General features: G+C 44.4%; 1 protein-coding gene across 1 annotated transcript in view; it reads left to right on the top strand.

Annotated features, from left to right (window-relative positions):
- LOC142200942 (macrophage mannose receptor 1-like) overlaps nt 1-18,787 on the top strand; it is a 92,992-nt gene that overhangs the window by 32,126 nt on the left and 42,079 nt on the right. The window contains exons 14-21 of the mRNA XM_075271688.1: nt 437-524; nt 4,565-4,706; nt 5,519-5,560; nt 10,959-11,126; nt 11,197-11,206; nt 12,202-12,255; nt 12,620-12,720; nt 17,845-17,987. Coding sequence (XP_075127789.1) covers nt 437-524; nt 4,565-4,706; nt 5,519-5,560; nt 10,959-11,126; nt 11,197-11,206; nt 12,202-12,255; nt 12,620-12,720; nt 17,845-17,987 — 748 coding nt within the window. The remainder of the gene's footprint in view (nt 1-436; nt 525-4,564; nt 4,707-5,518; nt 5,561-10,958; nt 11,127-11,196; nt 11,207-12,201; nt 12,256-12,619; nt 12,721-17,844; nt 17,988-18,787) is intronic.

Consider the following 18,787-nt stretch of genomic DNA (forward strand, 5'->3'; position numbering starts at 1 on the left):
ACAAAAGCCTTCTCGGCTGAGAACTAACTAAACCTAAGCAAATTGTTCCCTGACTATCCAGGAGCCTGGCTACCAGACTCCCACCTTTGCAACAACAACGGGTGACACAGTACCTGCTTTGTAGGTTTGGTCAGGACAGGTCAGCTCTGTCAGTATGGTGCCACACTGCTAGTCCTCACACACAGACTATTATCAGGCCTTAATTACACAGCTGACCTCCCTGGTGTGGGTCTTTACCACACACCCTTTAGCTGCCTGGCAGGAATATACTTTTCCTCCCAAACCACACCCTTCACTCTCTCACAATGTAAAGTAAGACAACAATAAAATATTCTGGAATTTTTAGTACATACCAAGCAATGTCTGCTTTTATTTAGAAACACATATAGGATATATCATTGCTGTGTATTTATCGGTTCAATTATCTTTACATAAGATCCAAAGCTGCCCAATATAAAGCAATGTGGATTGGTCTAGTGAAAGCGAATCCTGATGAAGGCTTCATGTGGTCAGATGGTTCACCTGTAAGTAAATTCTTGTGTGTTATCAAACAATTAAGATTTTAGGCTGAGTTCAGATGGGGTTTTTTTAGTCCAGAATTTGACGTGGAGGCCGACTCAGATTCCAGACAAAAAAAATGGTAGCCGCGACTGGATGTCGGTGCAGTGCACCGGCATCCAGTCATGGCACTCTGCTCCGGATTAGGCCCAAATGAATGGGCCTAGTCGGGAGGGAGGTGTCATGAGATGGATGTCTGTGGCTGATTCACCTGAAGAAAGAGCATGGTTTTTTTTTTCACGAGCAGGAACAAACCCTCGCGGAAAAAGAAAATGACCGGCTCCCATTGATTTCAATGGGATGTGTTTTTTTGAGCCGGATTTTGATGCAGATTCCGCATCAAAATCCTGACCAAAAAACCCTGTCTGAACTCAGCCTTAAAGTTCAAATGTCTGTGTAGGTCTGGGAAAAGAGCAGACCGACATCCACTGTAATAGTGACCATGGCTTCCAGCGGATCACAGAATCCAAGGGGTTGCCAGGGAAGCCCTATGCACAGTTCCTATAGAGAACCTATGCACAATGTCCTGCACTACTATGTATGGCAGTACATTGCACTGAGGATAGATACCAGGGACATATAAAAACCCCCTCCTTTGCATTTAAAAAATTCATAATATGAAATAGATACATAAATAGCCATGTTTGGTATCCCCAAGTGCCTATGAGCCCCCTCTATCAAAAGATTGCATTGCACAAATTAACATACAGTCCTATGAAAAAGTTTGGGCACCCCTATTAATCTTAATCATTTTTAGTTCTAAATATTTTGGTATTTGCAACAGCCATTTCAGTTTGATATATCTAATAACTGATGGACACAGTAATATTTCAGGATTGAAATGAGGTTTATTGTACTAACAGAAAATGCGCAATATGCATTAAACCAAAATTTGACCGGTGCAAAAGTATGGGCACCTCAACAGAAAAGTGACATTAATATTTAGTACATCCTCCTTTTGAAAAGATAACAGCCTCTAGTCGCTTCCTGTAGCTTTTAATCAGTTCCTGGATCCTGGATAAAGGTATTTTGGACAAACAATTCAAGTTCAGTTAAGTTAGATGGTCGCCGAGCATGGACAGCCCGCTTCAAATCATCCCACAGATGTTCAATGATATTCAGGTCTGGGGACTGGGATGGCCATTCCAGAACATTGTAATTGTTCCTCTGCATGAATGCCTGAGGATTTGGAGCGGTGTTTTGGATCATTGTCTTGCTGAAATATCCATCCCCGGCATAACTTCAACTTCGTCACTGATTCTTGAACATTATTCTCAAGAATCTGCTGATACTGAGTGGAATCCATGCGACTCTCAACTTTAACAAGATTCCCGGTGCCGGCATTGGCCACACAGCCCCAAAGCATGATGGAACCTCCACCAAATTTTACAGTGGGTAGCATGTGTTTTTCTTGGAATGCTGTTTCTTTTTGGACGCCATGCATAACGCCTTTTTTTTTATAACCAAACAACTCAATTTTTGTTTCCAAAATGAAGCTGCCTTGTCCAAATGTGCTTTTTCATACCTCAGGCAACTCTATTTGTGGCGTACGTGCAGAAACGGCTTCTTTCTCATCACTCTCCCATACAGCTTCTATTTGTGCAAAGTGCGCTGTATAGTTGACCGATGCACAGTGACACCATCTGCAGCAAGATGATGCTGCAGCTCTTTGGAGGTGGTCTGTGGATTCTCCTTGACTGTTCTCACCATTCTTCTTCTCTGCCTTTCTGATATTTTTCTTGGCCTGCCACTTCTGGGCTTAACAAGAACTGTCCCTGTGGTCTTCCATTTCCTTACTATGTTCCTCACAGTGGAAACTGACAGGTTAAATCTCTGAGACAACGTTTTGTATCCTTCCCCTGAACAACTATGTTGAACAATCTTTGTTTTCAGATCATTTGAGAGCGGGCTGTCCATGTTCGGCGACCATCAAACTTAACTGAACTTGAATTGTTTTGTAGAAAGAAATGGTCCAAAATACCTTCATCCAGGATCCAGGAACTGATTAAAAGCTACAGGAAGCGACTAGAGGCTGTTATCTTTGCAAAAGGAGGATGTACTAAATATTAATGTCACTTTTCTGTTGAGGTGCCCATATTTTTGCACCGGTCAAATTTTGGTTTAATGCATATTGCGCATTTTCTGTTAGTACAATAAACCTCATTTCAATCCTGAAATATTACTGTGTCCATCAGTTATTAGATATATCAAACTGAAATGGCTGTTGCAAACACCAAAATATTTAGAACTAAAAATGATTAAGATTAAAAGGGGTGCCCAAACTTTTTCATAGGACTGTATTTTGGTCACTTCTAGAGATGAGCGAACACTAAAATGTTCGAGGTTCAAAATCCGATTCGAACAGCCGCAGACTGTTCGACTGTTCGAACGGATTTCGAACCCCATTATAGTCTATGGGGGGAAATGCTCGTTTCAGGGGTATGCAACATTCGATCAAATTATACTTACTTAGTCCATGACTGAGGGTCGGGCTTGATTCTCTGCGAAGTCTTCTCCCCACGCAGCGTCCCCGCGTCCTCTTCCGGCTGGAATTCACTCTGCTTAGGCATCGGGCCTAGGCAGAGCTGACTGCGCATGCGTGGGCATGCACAGGCATGCACAGTCGGCTCTGCCCAGGCCCAAGGCCTAGGCAGAGTGAATTCCAGCTGTTAGAGGACGCGGGGACGCTGCGCGGAGAAGACTTCTAAAGGTAAGAGAAGAACCAGCGTTGATTGGCAGAATGTATAGCATTCTGCCAATCAAAGCTGGTTCTGCATCGAATCTTAACTTCGAACAGCTAGTAGTGTTCGATTGAGTACGAGTATTTCAAATACCGTAGTTTTCGATCGAACACCTACTCGATCGAACACTACTCGCTCATCTCTAGTCACTTCACTTTCCCAAAAAATTAAAAAAAGTGGCCAAAAGTCATACATACCAAACATTGGTACCAAGACAAAGTACAACTTGTCCTGCAAATAAAGAGCCCTGACATATCTTCAACACAGCAAAAAAGTTATAGGGTCAAAATACGGGGACCCTAGGACAATCCTTCATTTTCAAAAAGTCACCTTTTAGTTTTAGAAGCCGTAAAACATAATAAAACCAATATAAATATATTATCGCCATAATCGTAATGATCCGCCAGATGAAACTGACTTGTCATTTTTAATGCAGAGTGAACACCGTAAAAACAAGCTTCAAAAAATTTTGAATTAATAGAATAATGTATTATTTCACATGGACCCCCTGAAAATTAATAAAAGCTAATCAGAACATTATATATACCCCAGGGGCAACATGGAGGCTCAGTTGTTAGCACAGTAGCCTTGCAGCGCTGGAGTCCTGGGTTCAAATCCTGCGGAGTTTGTATGTTCTACCCGTGTTTGCATGGATTTCCTCCCATTCTACAAAGACATACTGATAGGGAAAATGTAGATTGTGAGACCTATATGGGGCTCACAATCTACATTAAAAAATATAAAATAAAAAAAAGAACATTATATATATATCCCAAATAGTGCAAATGAAAGTACAACTCGTCATGCAAAAAATAAGCCCTCTCTTAGCTATGTCAACAGAAAAACAAGAAAGTTATGAATTTTGAAAGGCGGGAAAGGAAAATATGAGAAGTCACTGAACTATATATGATATTAGCTCTGTGGGGGTCTGACACCTGGGACCCTCGCAGATCAGCTGTAACAATACAGTGGGTTTTGGTACTGAAGTGCTGCTCCATTGAAGTCTATGGAGCAGAGCCGCAGTATGGACAACTGCTGTTACAAATCGTATGGTGAGTGAGCAGCGCAGATCTCAGAATGTAGACATTACCAGAAGCCGCAATGTCCTGGTACAGCTGATCTGCAGGGTCCCGGGTGTTTCACCCCCACAGATTTAATGATAGCCTATCCTAAGTAGAATCAATAGTGGAAACTGGAAAATTGCTTTTATGTTGTGAAATGTAATTAATAGCCAATTTAATGATATTTGTCTTTGTTTTAATTAGTTGACTTATGAGAACTGGGGCTATTCGCAACCTGACAACTACTTGGGAGAGGAATCTTGTGGGTCGCTGCCTGGTTATAAAATAAGATGGAATGATCTGCACTGTGACAGCGCATTGGAATGGATTTGTGAGCTAAAGAAAGGTAAAGACATGTTAATAGTAAAGAGAATGTCCACCTATATCAATATGGCACTCTAACACAATGCGTCAGGAAGGTCGGGGACACGGGGGGATTCATCACTGTGAACTTCCCAGCATCTAACCCTCCATGATCTACAACATAATGGATGAGATTTACCCAGACCACATACTGTGACTAGGGTTGAGCGATCGGGATTGGAAAAGAGCGGATTCCGATTGGCGATCGAGCAAATTTCACAATCGTGATCAGAATTCCGATCCCGATCTTTTTAGGCGGAAGTTAGTTCCCACAATGCTTGGCTACTGGACAATCATTGTAGGAAAAGCTGACATGATGCCTGAAACTCAGGCACCATTTTAGCTATGGGCAATAATGTGATTGGTTATCGGCAGCATCATCACACCACTCTATATAAGGGCTGTGATGATGCTGATCCACCATTTTCCTGACATACTAGCTATGGAGAGGAGCTCAGTTGCAGCTAGGGTCAGTGTAGGCAGGTGCTAGTGCTAGTGAGGGTATTAGGAGGTAGCATAGGTAGATTAGCAATTGTAATAACGATATATGTCTCATTTTCAATATAAAACTAAGAAGCTTTTTCTATGAACAAGAGAGCTCTGTTCTCAGACTATATACACCTTCGAGAAAAATGTATATCTACATTTTGCTGAGAAAAACAGAGCGGCTGTTCCCATCAATAAGGGAGCTCTGTTCTCAGACTAAAACCTATCCAGCCACACATGCTGCTTACCTTCAGCATTTCAAAACTACTGGCCTTGGAAATGGTCCCTTTCCGCTTTATTGAATCAAAGGCTTTTCGCTCCTTGATGGCCCATGCAGTGCCCCTATATGTTGTACCCAGCCGCCATTACTTTTCACGAAAGGCGGTCCCTGCCTTGCACAAGCATGTCAAGCAACAGATCAAGCGTGCCCTAAAGCAATCTGTTAGTGGATGTGTGCATTTGACAATGGACACATGGACTAGCGATACATCGAGGAACAGTGGCGGATCCAGGGTTTGCGGGGCCCTGGGCAATTGACTTTGGCGGGGCCCTACTTACTGGGGGGTCTCGCACTTCTAACCTGTACTTCCCAACTGTTGAAGACTAGAAAGAGGGAATAAAACGTGCGGCGTGCTAATTAGGCCCCGCCCACTTTTATGTTGACTCCGCCCATTCTCATTCATTTTTCATGTGATTCCACACAGTATAATCCTCCTACAGTCACCCATAAATTATATGTCCCCCCTCCGTCTCTCCCCCATTTTCATATACACCCTTCATCTACCCCTAGTTTCATGTCCCCCCCCTATCTCTGTCCACAGTTTCATGCCATTCTCCCCCTTTATCTGCCCACAGTTTCATGTCCCCCCACCGTCTCTGCCCCAGTGTCATGCCGTTCTCCCCCTTCATCTGCCCCAATGTCATGCCATTTTCCCCCCTTCATCTGCCCCAGTGTCATGCCATTTTCCCCCCTTCATCTGCCCCAGTGTCATGCCATTCCCCCCCTTCATCTGCCCCAGTATCATGCCATTCTCCCCCTTCATCTGCCTCAGTGTCATGCCGTTCCCCCCCCTTCATTTGCCCCAGTGTCATGCCGTTCTCTCCCCCTTCATTTGCCCCAGTGTCATGCCGTTCTCTCCCCCTTCATTTGCCCCAGTGTCATGCCGTTCTCTCCCCCTTCATTTGCCCCAGTGTCATGCCGTTCTCTCCCCCTTCATCTGCCCCAGTGTCATGCCGTTCTCTCCCCCTTCATCTTCCCCAGTGTCATTCCGTTCTCCCCCCTCCATCTGCCCCAGTGTCATGCCGTTCTCCCCACTTCATCTGCCCCAGTGTCATGCCGTTCTCCCCCCCTCCATCTGCCCCAGTGTCATGCTGTTCTTCCTCCTTCATCTGCCCCAGTGTCATGCTGTTCTCCCCCTCTATCTGCCCCAGTGTCATGCTGTTCTTCCCCCTTCATCTGCCCCAGTGTCATGCTGTTCTTCCCCCTTCATCTGCCCCAGTGTCATGCCGTTCTCCCTCCGTTCATCTGCCCCAGCGTCATACTGTTCTCACACACACACACACTTACCTTTCCTCATTCCCTCGCAGCTCTCTTCCTCATACACATATTGTAGCTGCGATGTGATGACGTCATCACATCGCGGCTACAAATGCCGGAGCTCAGCGTTAAAGCAGGAGCTGAGCTGTAACAGCTCCTGCTTTAAACACCTATGTATTCAGCTCATGTGTTGAAATTGGGACATGCCGACCGGGACCATTTTGTTAGGTCCTGGCCGCTGGTTGCCCGGCTCGCCCGGCCCTGGATCCGCCCCTGTCGAGGAATGGAGAAGCGCAATAAACAACTCCAATAAACTCACTGTGTACCAGTCACTGCAAAAGGACTACACCATGGCCACCTACCTGGAAAAAATACCCCACCCCAAACACAGACCGACCCTGAGCCGGTACAGACTGAGCGCCCACAACCTGGAAATGGAGACAGGACGACACAGGCAGACGTACAAGCCACGGGAAAACAGACTGTGCCAACACTGTGAAGACGAGGCACACTTCTTGCTACACTGCACCGAATAGTCAGCTGTGAGGGCCTTCTACTACCAAAAACTCTCTGCACATCCCAGACTTCACATCGGCAGATGAGAAGGGGAAACTCTACATCCTACTGGGAGAAGAGGAGTCTATTGTGGAGATCGCTGCCCAATACTTGTCCAGCTGTCACCAAATGAGGGGAAGATGAAACCCATGGACTGTTAATCCCCCCCCAATCACCCATTCGCCCCTGGACATTTCTGCCCCCCCCCAATTACTCACTCCCACATATCCCAACGCCCTGCCCGCAATACAAACCATTCCCTCTGGCCCCAATAAAGCTCCTCCGACTTGCATTAATCTGATTGGATGATGAGAAGAGGAAATTCTACATCCTACTGGGAGAAGAGGAGTTGACTGTGGAGATCACTGCCCAATAGGCATCCACCTGCCACCAACTAAGAGGAAGATGATACCCCAAAGACTATTATACCCCAAATCACCCCCCCCACCATTCTTCCTCCCAACCCCAACTCCCCCCACTTTACTTGCAATGCCAAATATCTATTTGGACGTGCCAATAAAGCTTCTTTGATTTGATTTAACTAGCCATCATCGGCAGGGCCACTACCCATCTCTGACCCAACATTGGGTCAACATTTTTGACCCTTGACAAAATGTTGACGGCAGTTTGTTGTCTGTTCTTCCAACACGAAGTAGTGTCATTCATAAGTCATTGGGGGTTCCAATTTCCCCTTCAACAAATTTGGAAACTTCATTTCCTGAGAGTTCCGGGGACAGAATGAGTTCCACACCAGAACCTCCACCAAATCATGGGTCTGGAAATGCACCTCATTTGTATCGGTGTGCTAGCGGGCGAAGGCTGCAAACAGTACTCAAATTAATTAGTTTAGGGGAACTATGTCACACTGTTGAAAACATCAAAGATGCGATAATTGCTGAAACTGAGTTATGGTTTGGTACGTTAGACCTCAAAATAGGCAACGTGGTCTGCGACAATGGTAGAAATTTGGTGGTGGCTCTGAATTTGTTCCCATTGACACATATACCTTGCCTTGCTCATGTATTCAATTTGGTGGTGCAAGCGTTCTTGAAACACTATCCCGATCTTGCACCCCTGATTGACAAAGTACGAACTTTGTGTGCCCATATACGACGGTCCAAGGTAGCTTCATCTCTCATAGCTCAGTTTCAGCGCAAACACCACTTGCCGATTCACAAGCACATATGTGATGTCCCCACCAGGTGGAATTCGACATTGCATATGTTGCAGAGGTTTGTTGAACATAAGCCTGCAATAATTGATCTTCTGATGACGAGAGGGGCCTGACGTACAAATGTTCCCCCTGGTAAACCTCCATCTTTTGGCTGTGGAGTGGGCGCAGCTGCATGACGTCTGTTTGGACTCCACGCTAATGAAAAAACTGTATTTTAATGCCTATGCTTACTTTTGAAGAGGTCACTCATATGACTGAGGCTCATGTGCTTCAATTTTTGAACTTCACGTTGTGTAGTGATTAAAAAACAATGTTTTTTGGCCATTTAAGTGTTCCCTTACTCTTTCTATGCATTCTAAGAACTTTTATGTATTCTTGGTAACTTCATAGCTTTTGAAAATGATTTAAAAAAAAAAAAATCCCATTGACTTGCATTAGGATCGGAATTGGGATCGGGATCAGCTGGAAAATGATCGGAAATCAGATTTTAAAAACGATCCTGAAATCTCAAGATCTCAAACCCTAACAGTGGCCAAAACCTACAGTGCAAAGGAAATTGTGCTGTGGGTTTACGGCCAGGGCTACACTGCAAAAATGTTGCTGAAATGCCTTCAACTCCTTCACTAACATCAGTGAATGGAGTTTCATTGCAAGTTTTTGACTTAAAATGTCAAAATATCAAACTTTTGTGACAAGGAGCAAAAAAAGATGACCAGTGGTGCAAATAACCATGGAAAATGTCAATTTTTCACAGCCATTTTGTACCCAAAGGCTGCCCATTTTCACGGATTCCTCATCTATTCCAATTTATGGAGGCATCCATGAAAACGGACAAAAATAGAACATGAAGTATATTTTGACAGTCTATTGTAAAAATGTTGGTTATGGGACAGCACAACACAGTGCTCATTTGTGAGTGGTGTTCTGCACATAAATAGCATGGACTTAAAACGAACAAAGAAAAGCAACAAAATAACAGTATAAAAAATTAGAAACTAGACTAGTACACCAAATGGAGTGAAGCTGGTCATCTAATAAAGTTATACTTTTTTTTTACTTCTTTTGGGGAAGGTAGGGAGGAAGATATTTGCACCATATCACAGCGTCAGTATTAATACAGATTCTTATATATGTAATTTTCTGTTCTTTCTAGGAGCAGAATTAAAGGAAGAGCCACCAAAAACTATTGGTAAGTCATGTATTTCTCATTCTTTAAAAGTGTAGACTAACCTGGTAAGTGAATCAGTACAGAAATATATAACACAAGAGCCCATACCTCTAAACTAATACAGACCCCAGACTAGACCGCCTAAACTAATACAGACCCCAGACTAGACCTCTAAACTAATACAGACCCCAGACTAGACCTCCTAAACTAATACAGACCCCAGACTAGACCTCCTAAACTAATACAGACCCCAGACTAGACCTCCTAAACTAATACAGACCCCAGACTAGACCTCCTAAACTAATACAGACCCCAGACTAGACCTCCTAAACTAATGCAGACCCCAGACTAGACCTCCTAAACTAATACAGACCCCAGACTAGACCTCCTAAACTAATACAGACCCCAGACTAGACCTCCTAAACTAATACAGACCCCAGACTAGACCTCCTAAACTAATACAGACTCCAGACTAGACCTCCTAAACTAATACAGACTCCAGACTCGACCTCCTAAACTAATACAGACCCCAGACTAGACCTCCTAAACTAATACAGACCCCAGACTAGACCTCCTAAACTAATACAGACCCCAGACTGGACCTCCTAAACTAATACAGACCCCAGACTAGACCTCCTAAACTAATACAGACCCCAGACTAGACCTCCTAAACTAATACAGACCCCAGGCTGGACCTCCTAAACTAATACAGACCCCAGACTAGACCTCCTAAACTAATACAGATCCCAGACTAGACCTCCTAAACTAATACAGATCCCAGACTAGACCTCCTAAACTAATACAGACCCCAGACTAGACCTCCTAAACTAATACTGACCCCAGACTAGACCTCCTAAACTAATACAGACCCCAGACTAGACCTCCTAAACTAATACAGATCCCAGACTAGACCTCCTAAACTAATACAGATCCCAGACTAGACCTCCTAAACTAATACAGACCAATTTCCCTCATAATGACCCCATATCATACCCCCTAAATATAGAACTGGTAAATGCCTCCTATCTATCTGCAGGGCTGGTTTGATATTCTGGATCCTGGTGAGCAGTTCTGGGTTACAGAGAGAAACTGCCACCCAATAAATATCTGGCAATAAATGACTTTTCCAAACGTCTTGTCTTTACCCATAGAGAGATAAAGATGCACTGAAAAATGGTAGAACACACACCTTAGTGCTAGACCACAATCCATTTCCCTATGCCGCTAAGTTATCTCTTACATTCGGAAAATATGTCTGTCATTCCTTCCCACTTGTATATTATAATAATATATTTGTATCCCCTTTATATCATAGCATTTGAATTTACAAGTGACGGTTGGCTGATCTACAATGACAGCCAATACTATGTTAGCGAGGATCAAGTGCCGATGGAGAAAGCTCAAGAATTTTGTAGACGTAATTTTTCCCATCTTGTCACCATTAACAGTGAATCTGAGCGGAGATTCCTCTGGAAATACGTAAGTTCTGAGTACGGATATTCTTCTCCTTCTAGGCTACACAGTCCACAGCGACTTTTATCACACATTGGTAGTAAAATTGGGGCCATGATGGAGTTACACTTGTTGAGTAAACTTATACCCCATGAAGGAGACTTTGAGGTCACACAATACTCATGGTCACCAGTGGTTTTACTGTGAACATTTTCATCATGGGCACAATCTATTTAATGTAGTTGGGGCATTCAAGCTTGGCTAGATAAATTATGCAGTGATCTAGATCACACTCCACCTATAAAATTTGGGAAAGACGTCCTCCTATCATTAACATATATCATGTATGGTATAATAGTGTGTGTGTGTGTGTGTGTGTATATATATATATTTATATACGCTATCCATATACATGAGGTCCTGAAATACTATCATTTTCACACTGGTTACTGGTTACAAATAGAGCTTTGCTGTGTAGACTGGAACAGACCAGCAGAGTCATCTCATTATTATTTCAGGGCTGTGAAACAAGCTTTGTGTAGAACCATATTAAAACATTAAAAATAACTATTGTGTACACATTAAGTATAGCAAAAAAAATCAATAAAGATATCCATTTCAATAACCTGGAATGGCAGAATTGCTTTTTTTGAACATTGCTCCAAAGAACTTATTTGCATATTGACAAAATTGACAATATACCAGCAACAGACAATACAATTTGATTGAGCTGCTGGGTTCTGAGGTCAGACTCACTTTAGGAGTAAGTTCACACAGAGTTTTTTAGATCGGAACCTGAGACGGAGGACGCCTCAGGTTCCGATCCAAAAACCGCGTAGCCGCGACTGAAAGCAGGCGCACTGCATCGGCATCCAGCCGCACACTCTGCTCCGGATTAGGCCCAATGAATGGGCCTAGTCCGGAGGAGGGAGTTTGTTCAAGCCGAAGAATGAGTCCCGGAAAAACGGCTCCCAGAAAAAATACCTGATCAAAAAACCCTGTGTGAACTTACCCTAAGAGGTTAATAATAGAAGTCATGATGCTGGTATGAACAGAGCCTTATTCCTTTTATCCCTCCCTTTCCAATTTTAGATTTCAACCAAAAGAACAAAAACCGCTTATTACATCGGCCTACGTTTGGGACTGGATAAAGAATTTAAGTAAGAGCTTAATAGATAGTCTCTGATATTACCTTTCTTACTGATTGTTATGCATTATATACAGGACTATATACAGGACTATATACAGGACTATATACAGGACTATATACAGGATATAGCAGTTGTTTGCATAATCTAAAGTGACAACCATTCTAATTGTGGGGCAGTATATTGGTGGTTTTTTCCTATGGCTTTGCCGTACATTGCTGGACCACATCTTTTTCACTGTACTGTGTGACTGGTCCATATTTCTCTTTCCAGAAACAACCACACTCATGTCCATGGGCTGTTTCTAATGGTATAAGTCTGATCATTCTCCTTTAAGTAGGAATATTATATGTTGACAGCTCCATTTCTTTATTAGATGGATGGACGGTTCTCCAGTTGACTTTGTCGCTTGGGCATCAAATCAGCCGGACTTTTTCAATGATGATGAGTTTTGCACAGAGATACGTACACGCACGGGTAAGGCTTAAACCTACAATCACCTCTCTATATGAAACAATATCATAAGATTTTGCATTTTATGGGTCAAAAGAGAGTTGGTTTATGCCTCAAATTTTACAAACTACTCTAAACTGTATTCTATTAAAATTTTCGATAATTAGAATTCACTAAACCAGTGTATTTGCCTTGTACTATATTTATTAGGTTTTCAGATACCTTATGAGGGGTTTGGGCCAGAGAGAGGGGTGTGGCTTAACAGGGAAGGTGACATAGCTTAAGGCTAAGGCTCCACGTTGCAGAAAAGCTTCTTGTTTTGTTGCAAATTTTGCTGCAGTTTTTTTGAACCAAAGTCAAGAATGGCTACTAGAGATGAGCAAACAGTAAAATATTCGATATTTATTTCGAATAGCCCCTGAATATTCGACTATTCGAACGAATATCGAACCCCATTATAGTCTATGGGGAAAAAATGCTCGTTTCAGGGGATCCCACTCTTCGACTCCGGAGAGTCACCAAGTCCACTATGACACCCCAGGAAATGATGTCAACACCCTGGAATGCAACTGGGACAGCAGGGGAAGCATGTCTGGGGGCATCTTACATGTCCAAGTCACTGTATTACGTCGGGATCCCTGTCAGTTTGCGATATGTGGGAGCTGACTTTTTCCCATAGGAATGCATTGACCAGCGTTGATTGGCCAAATACCATACAGAGTACAGCATTCGGCCAATCAACGCTGGTTCTGCTGGAGGCTTGTCTGTAAGGAGGCGTAGTCTAAGATCGGACCAGAATGGAGATTGCTGTGGACCGATCTTTAACTCCGCCTCCTCTGGCAGAACCAGCGTTGATTGGCTGAATTCTGTACTCTGTATGGCATTCGGCCAATCAACGCTGGTCTACAGAGATGTAGCAGAGTTGAGTGTGCAGCAGGGTTCAGCACACACTCAGCTCTGCTACATCTGAGATGCAGCAGAGCTGAGTGTGCAGCAGGGCTCAGCGCACACTCAGCTCTGCTACATCTCTGATGAAGCAGAGCTGGCCATGCGCTCAGCTCGACTACTCCGGAGATGCAGCCGAGCTCAGTGCATGACCAGCACTGCTACACCGGAGATGAAGCAGAGCTGGGCGTGCGCTCAGCTCGGCTACTCTGGAGACGCAGCTGAGCTCAACGCACGGCCAGCTATGCTACACCAGCTATGCTGAACCCTGCTGCACACTCAGCTGGCCGTGCATTGAGCTCGATCTCCAGTGTAGCCGAGCTGAGAGCACAGCCAACTCTGCTTCATCTCCGGTGTAGCAGAACTGGCCGTGCGCTGAGCTCGACTGCATCTCCAGAGTAGCCGAGCTGAGCGCACGCCCAGCTCTGCTTCATCTCCCGTGTAGCAGTGCTGGCCGTGCGCTGAGCTCGGCTGCATCTCCGGAGTAGACGAGCTGAGAGCACAGCCAGCTCTGCTTCATCTCCGGTGTAGCAGAACTGACCATGTGCTGAGCTCGGCTGCATCTCCGGAGTAGCTGAGCTGAGCGCACGCCCAGCTCTGCTTCATCTCCGGTGTAGCAGTGCTGGTCATGCGCTGAGCTTGGCTGCATCTCCGGAGTAGTCGAGCTGAGCGCACGGCCAGCTCTGCTACATCTCGGCATAGGAATGCATTGACCAGCGTTGATTGGCCGAATGCCATACAGAATACAGCATTCGGCCAATCAATGCTGGTTCTACCGGAGGAGGTGGAGTCTAAGATCAGTCCACAGCAGTCTCCATTCTGGTCCAATCTTAGACTACGCCTCCTCACAGATGAGCCTCCGGCAGAACCAGCATTGATTGGCCGAATGCTGTACTCTGTATGGCATTCGGCCAATCAACACTGGTCAATGCATTCCTATGGGAAAAAGTCAGCTCCTGCATATTGCAAGCTGACAGGGATCCCGACCAGATAGAGCCCCAAAGAGCTGGGTGAGTGACATTCCCACCTAAATAAAGGTAATCCCTAGCTAACCCTGCCTGTACATCTATCCCTGTCTCACAGTCACATAGTTCACAGTCTCATATGACCGGATATTAAATCCACTATTCGTATAAATTGGAGGTCACCTGTTTTAGCCAGCAAATTACTTTTTCCTTTTTTTTTTTTTTTTTTCGATGCCTCTGTTGTCGTAGTTCCTGTCCCACCTCCCCTGCGCACTTATTGGTGCAAAAAAAGCGCAAGGGAAGGTGGGAGGGGATACAAATTTTTAGTGCGTTTGCCTCGTGGTATTCGATTGGAATCGAATACCTCGAACGGCCTGATATTTGATCGAATATCTATTCGATCAAACAGTGTTCGCTCATCTCTAATGGCTACAAAAGGAATAGGTAATGAAGTTCTTATACTTATCCCTTCTGCTCATTCCACTCCTGGATTTGGCTCAAAGAACCACAGCAAATCTACAACAATAAAAGATGCATTTCCACTGCGGTTTTCCCCACAGCACTTTTTTGTTTTTAAACTGTAATTGTTATTGAACATTTTTATAAATTGAAAAAACAGAAAAAGAAGAACAAAAAAAGTACAAGTCAAAGTGAAAAACCATTAACAAGTTATACAAAGCATGGGGTGAAAGGGAGTGGGGGGGAGGGAGGGAGAAGGGCAAAGGAAGGAGTCAAAAACCATGCAAAGCACAATATGTATCCCACGATGACCATGCAGCCTGAAAGGCGTCCAATGTGTGGTGGAGGGAGGCAGTCAGGTATTCCATACTGCGCACGTCCTTCATCTGTGCAAGAAGGTCAGGGCCAGAAGGAGGGGAACTCCTTTTCCAGTGAAGAGTAATGAGTGTCTTAGCAGACGTACATAAGTACAGGAACAATTTAGAGGTCTGTTTGCCAAATGCTTAGGGGGAAGGTTAAGTAAGTAGGTGAGGGGGTCCAACAAAAAGGGCATCGGAGAGGGCTTTGACTTCCAGCCAAAAGGGACGAATACTAGTGCAGTCCCAGAAGACATGACAAAGCATGCCTACATTCAACTGACAATGCCAAGATTGGGAAGGGCTACTAAGATTAAGGGGGTGGAGCAGGACAGGGGTATTTTGTATTGGGTCTCACGGAACAAGATGCAGGTGTTGGGGGCACAAGACCCCAGAGTTATGTTGTCTGTAGTTCCAAATTAAATATGAGGTCTGGATGAGCCACACCCATCATCAGCCCTTGAGAAGTCACACAAACACAATTTTTTTTTAAAAAAGATATTGTTGGCCCCCCCACACAGGTGAAGGAAGATAGGCGGTGATGCCTTCAAAACACAAAGTGAACAATCTGCTGGTAGTGAAACCACTCTGAGGCAGGCAATTGCAGTGAGGTGAAGTAGTCAAATTGGCCTAATCTCCAAGGTCAGCGGGTCTACCAGGTCTGCAACATGAAAAAGGCTCAGTCGGCTCCAAGGCTGTATCATCGCCGTCATGAGCCCCCCAGGGAGAAGCGAATTATACAAGAAAGAGATCATATAGGAGCATTGGGAGACCAAAGGAAAAAGCTTAGAGCAAGTAAGCCAAATGGCTCGCGTAAAGCGGATGGGCCCTAAGAGGAGGGGTGAGGGGCGAGGAGGAGAATGGTACAACAGAAATGCATTAGAGTGAATACGGTGGCGCTTGCCATTCTAGATAAACTGGAAGATTGATTTCTGAAGAGCCCTCAGCTCCGTGCGTGGAACCGCCACTGGAAGAGTCTCAAAAAAATAGAGAAGCTTTTGAAGGAGGGTCATCTTGACAGCCGAGATACGACCTATAAGGGAGATGGGGAGGGGACACCACTTATCCAGAAGGGCCCGCAAGTCACTGAACAGGCGAGGGTAATTAACAGAATAAAGAGTAGAGTAGGAAGGGGAAAGCTGAATCCTCAAGTAATGAATAAAATGGGTTCGCCACTGGAAATCAAAGTTAGATTTGAGGATCTGTAAGACTCTGTTAGGAATATTAAGGAGTAAGGCTTCCGTTTTGGCAGAATTAACTTTGTAACCAGAAAGGTCAACGTAAGTTTTCAACTCACGGAGTAGAATAGGGAGGGAAGTGTGGGGATTAGTAAGGGTCAGAAGGACATCATCCGCAGAAAGACTAATCTATCTCTAACCATAACTGCAGTAATATCAGGGTTGGAGCGAATCTGAGAAGCTAAGAGTTTGATACACAGGGCGAATATAAGTGTGGATAAAGAACACCCGTGACGCGTCCCGTTACAGATAGGGAGTGAGGAGGAGACAGAGTTGGGGAGTTTGACCTCAGCCAAAGGGGAAGCGTACAATGCCCTAACAGCCACAAGGAAGGCCCCAGAGAACCCGAATCTCTGAAGGGCAGCAGTCATAAATGAGCAGTCAAGGTGGTCAAAAGCCTTTTCTGCGTCAAGGCTCAAGGGGTAGCCGCATTGCTTTTTTCTTGCAGCCCACTACATAGGGCCTCAGCTTAAAGGAATTTTCTGGGACTAAGGGCGGGTTCACACCTGTGCCCAGTCTCTGCTTTCAGGTTTCCGTCTTCTGCCCGAGAAACTGGACAGGAGATAGAAAACGGCAGTCAATTTTCAAACCCATTCATTTGAATGTGTTTGCAAAGTGTCCACCCGTGAGCATATTCTAGTCTCCGCGGTGAAACCGTTTTTTAAACCGGACACAAAGTCGGACATGCAGGACTTTGTATCTGGTTAAAAAGAAAAAACAGTTTCACCGCGGAGACCAGAAGACGCTCACAGGCGCTCACGGGCAGACACTGACTACCTTTCAATCTCCTGTTGGCAGAAGACGGAAACCCACAAAGCAGAGACCGGGCGCAGGTGTGAACCCGCCCTTACTAATTCATGACCTATCCTTAGGATAGGATATCAATTAATTATGCAAATAATATATAATATAATTATTATAATTAAAACATGGGGCTCATTTGCATATTGATTAAAACATCTTTTTACACGTATTGGATGGACTTAGTAACAAAGGTACAGATTGTACAGGTATTCAGAGCCTCTACAGCAATATACCAGTGGTTTAAGTAGCTGGGGGAGGTGGAAACTCAACCCCCATACTTGGTATTCACCAACCCACCCACAGCAGTCAGGGGTCTCCTTCCCTTAATGGTTGGCTACCCATCATTAATTTACCTTTTCTTTCTATAATTTATTTTTATAGGGGTTTGGAATGACTTAAATTGTGGCATTCCTCATGCATTTATCTGTGAAAGGACAGATAGTTCCATTAATGCCACATTTGCCCCAACTCTTCCTGCCCCAGAAGGTGGATGTCCAGAAGACTGGATGCCATTTGGACAGAAGGTAATTACATCAATATTAATATTACTGAAGGAAATAGAATATAGAACATACAGAACTACAATAATAACTTGTATACCCAGCCCTAAATATAAGCTACAGTGAATTGTCATGTGCGGTCAGACTCTGTTCTGTTCTGTTGGCTGTAAAATAACTATAAAATGCACTGGCAAACTTATGAGCTACAGGGCCCTATGGCAAAGCCTCCCACCCTCACCTCCAAGGGCCATTTATAATACTGCTGTTTATTTATGTGGAAGAGGGACCTTTGGGCCCCCTTGGTGACTATGGCATAAGTGGGATTCCTCTGCACCCCTATGATAAATTGACTAGATCTAGATGTTATTAATGAGGCTTAACTCTTCACTCTTCCCAAGAAACCTTACATATCCTATAACTTCATTTTCCTTCATTCATCCACCTGTAGCCATGTGACCCTTCACCAAACCCCCGTCATGCGGGCATATCCCTGTAGCTCTACCTACTTGTCTATATTATGAAATTGCTATTGTTCTTAAAGGGTTATTCCCATTTTTGACATTTACAGTATGTCCTATCTTCAGGATCAGGGTCAAACTGGCCCATCGGGACATTGGTGAATCCCCCGGTGGGCCCCGAACCGCGACTGAAAGTTTTCATTTTACCAATGCAGATGCGTTGGTCGGGGCCCGATTGGGCACCTGACCAATGCATTTGCCTTAACACACAGGGGCCCCGATTAGCTGATGCTGAAGCTGTACATATCGGAGGACAGCATGTGCATCTTCAGCATCAGCTAATGGCCTCTTCCTTCACTTACCTGC

Source organism: Leptodactylus fuscus, chromosome 4 (assembly GCF_031893055.1).
Source record: "Leptodactylus fuscus isolate aLepFus1 chromosome 4, aLepFus1.hap2, whole genome shotgun sequence".
Classification (NCBI taxonomy): domain Eukaryota; kingdom Metazoa; phylum Chordata; class Amphibia; order Anura; family Leptodactylidae; genus Leptodactylus; species Leptodactylus fuscus.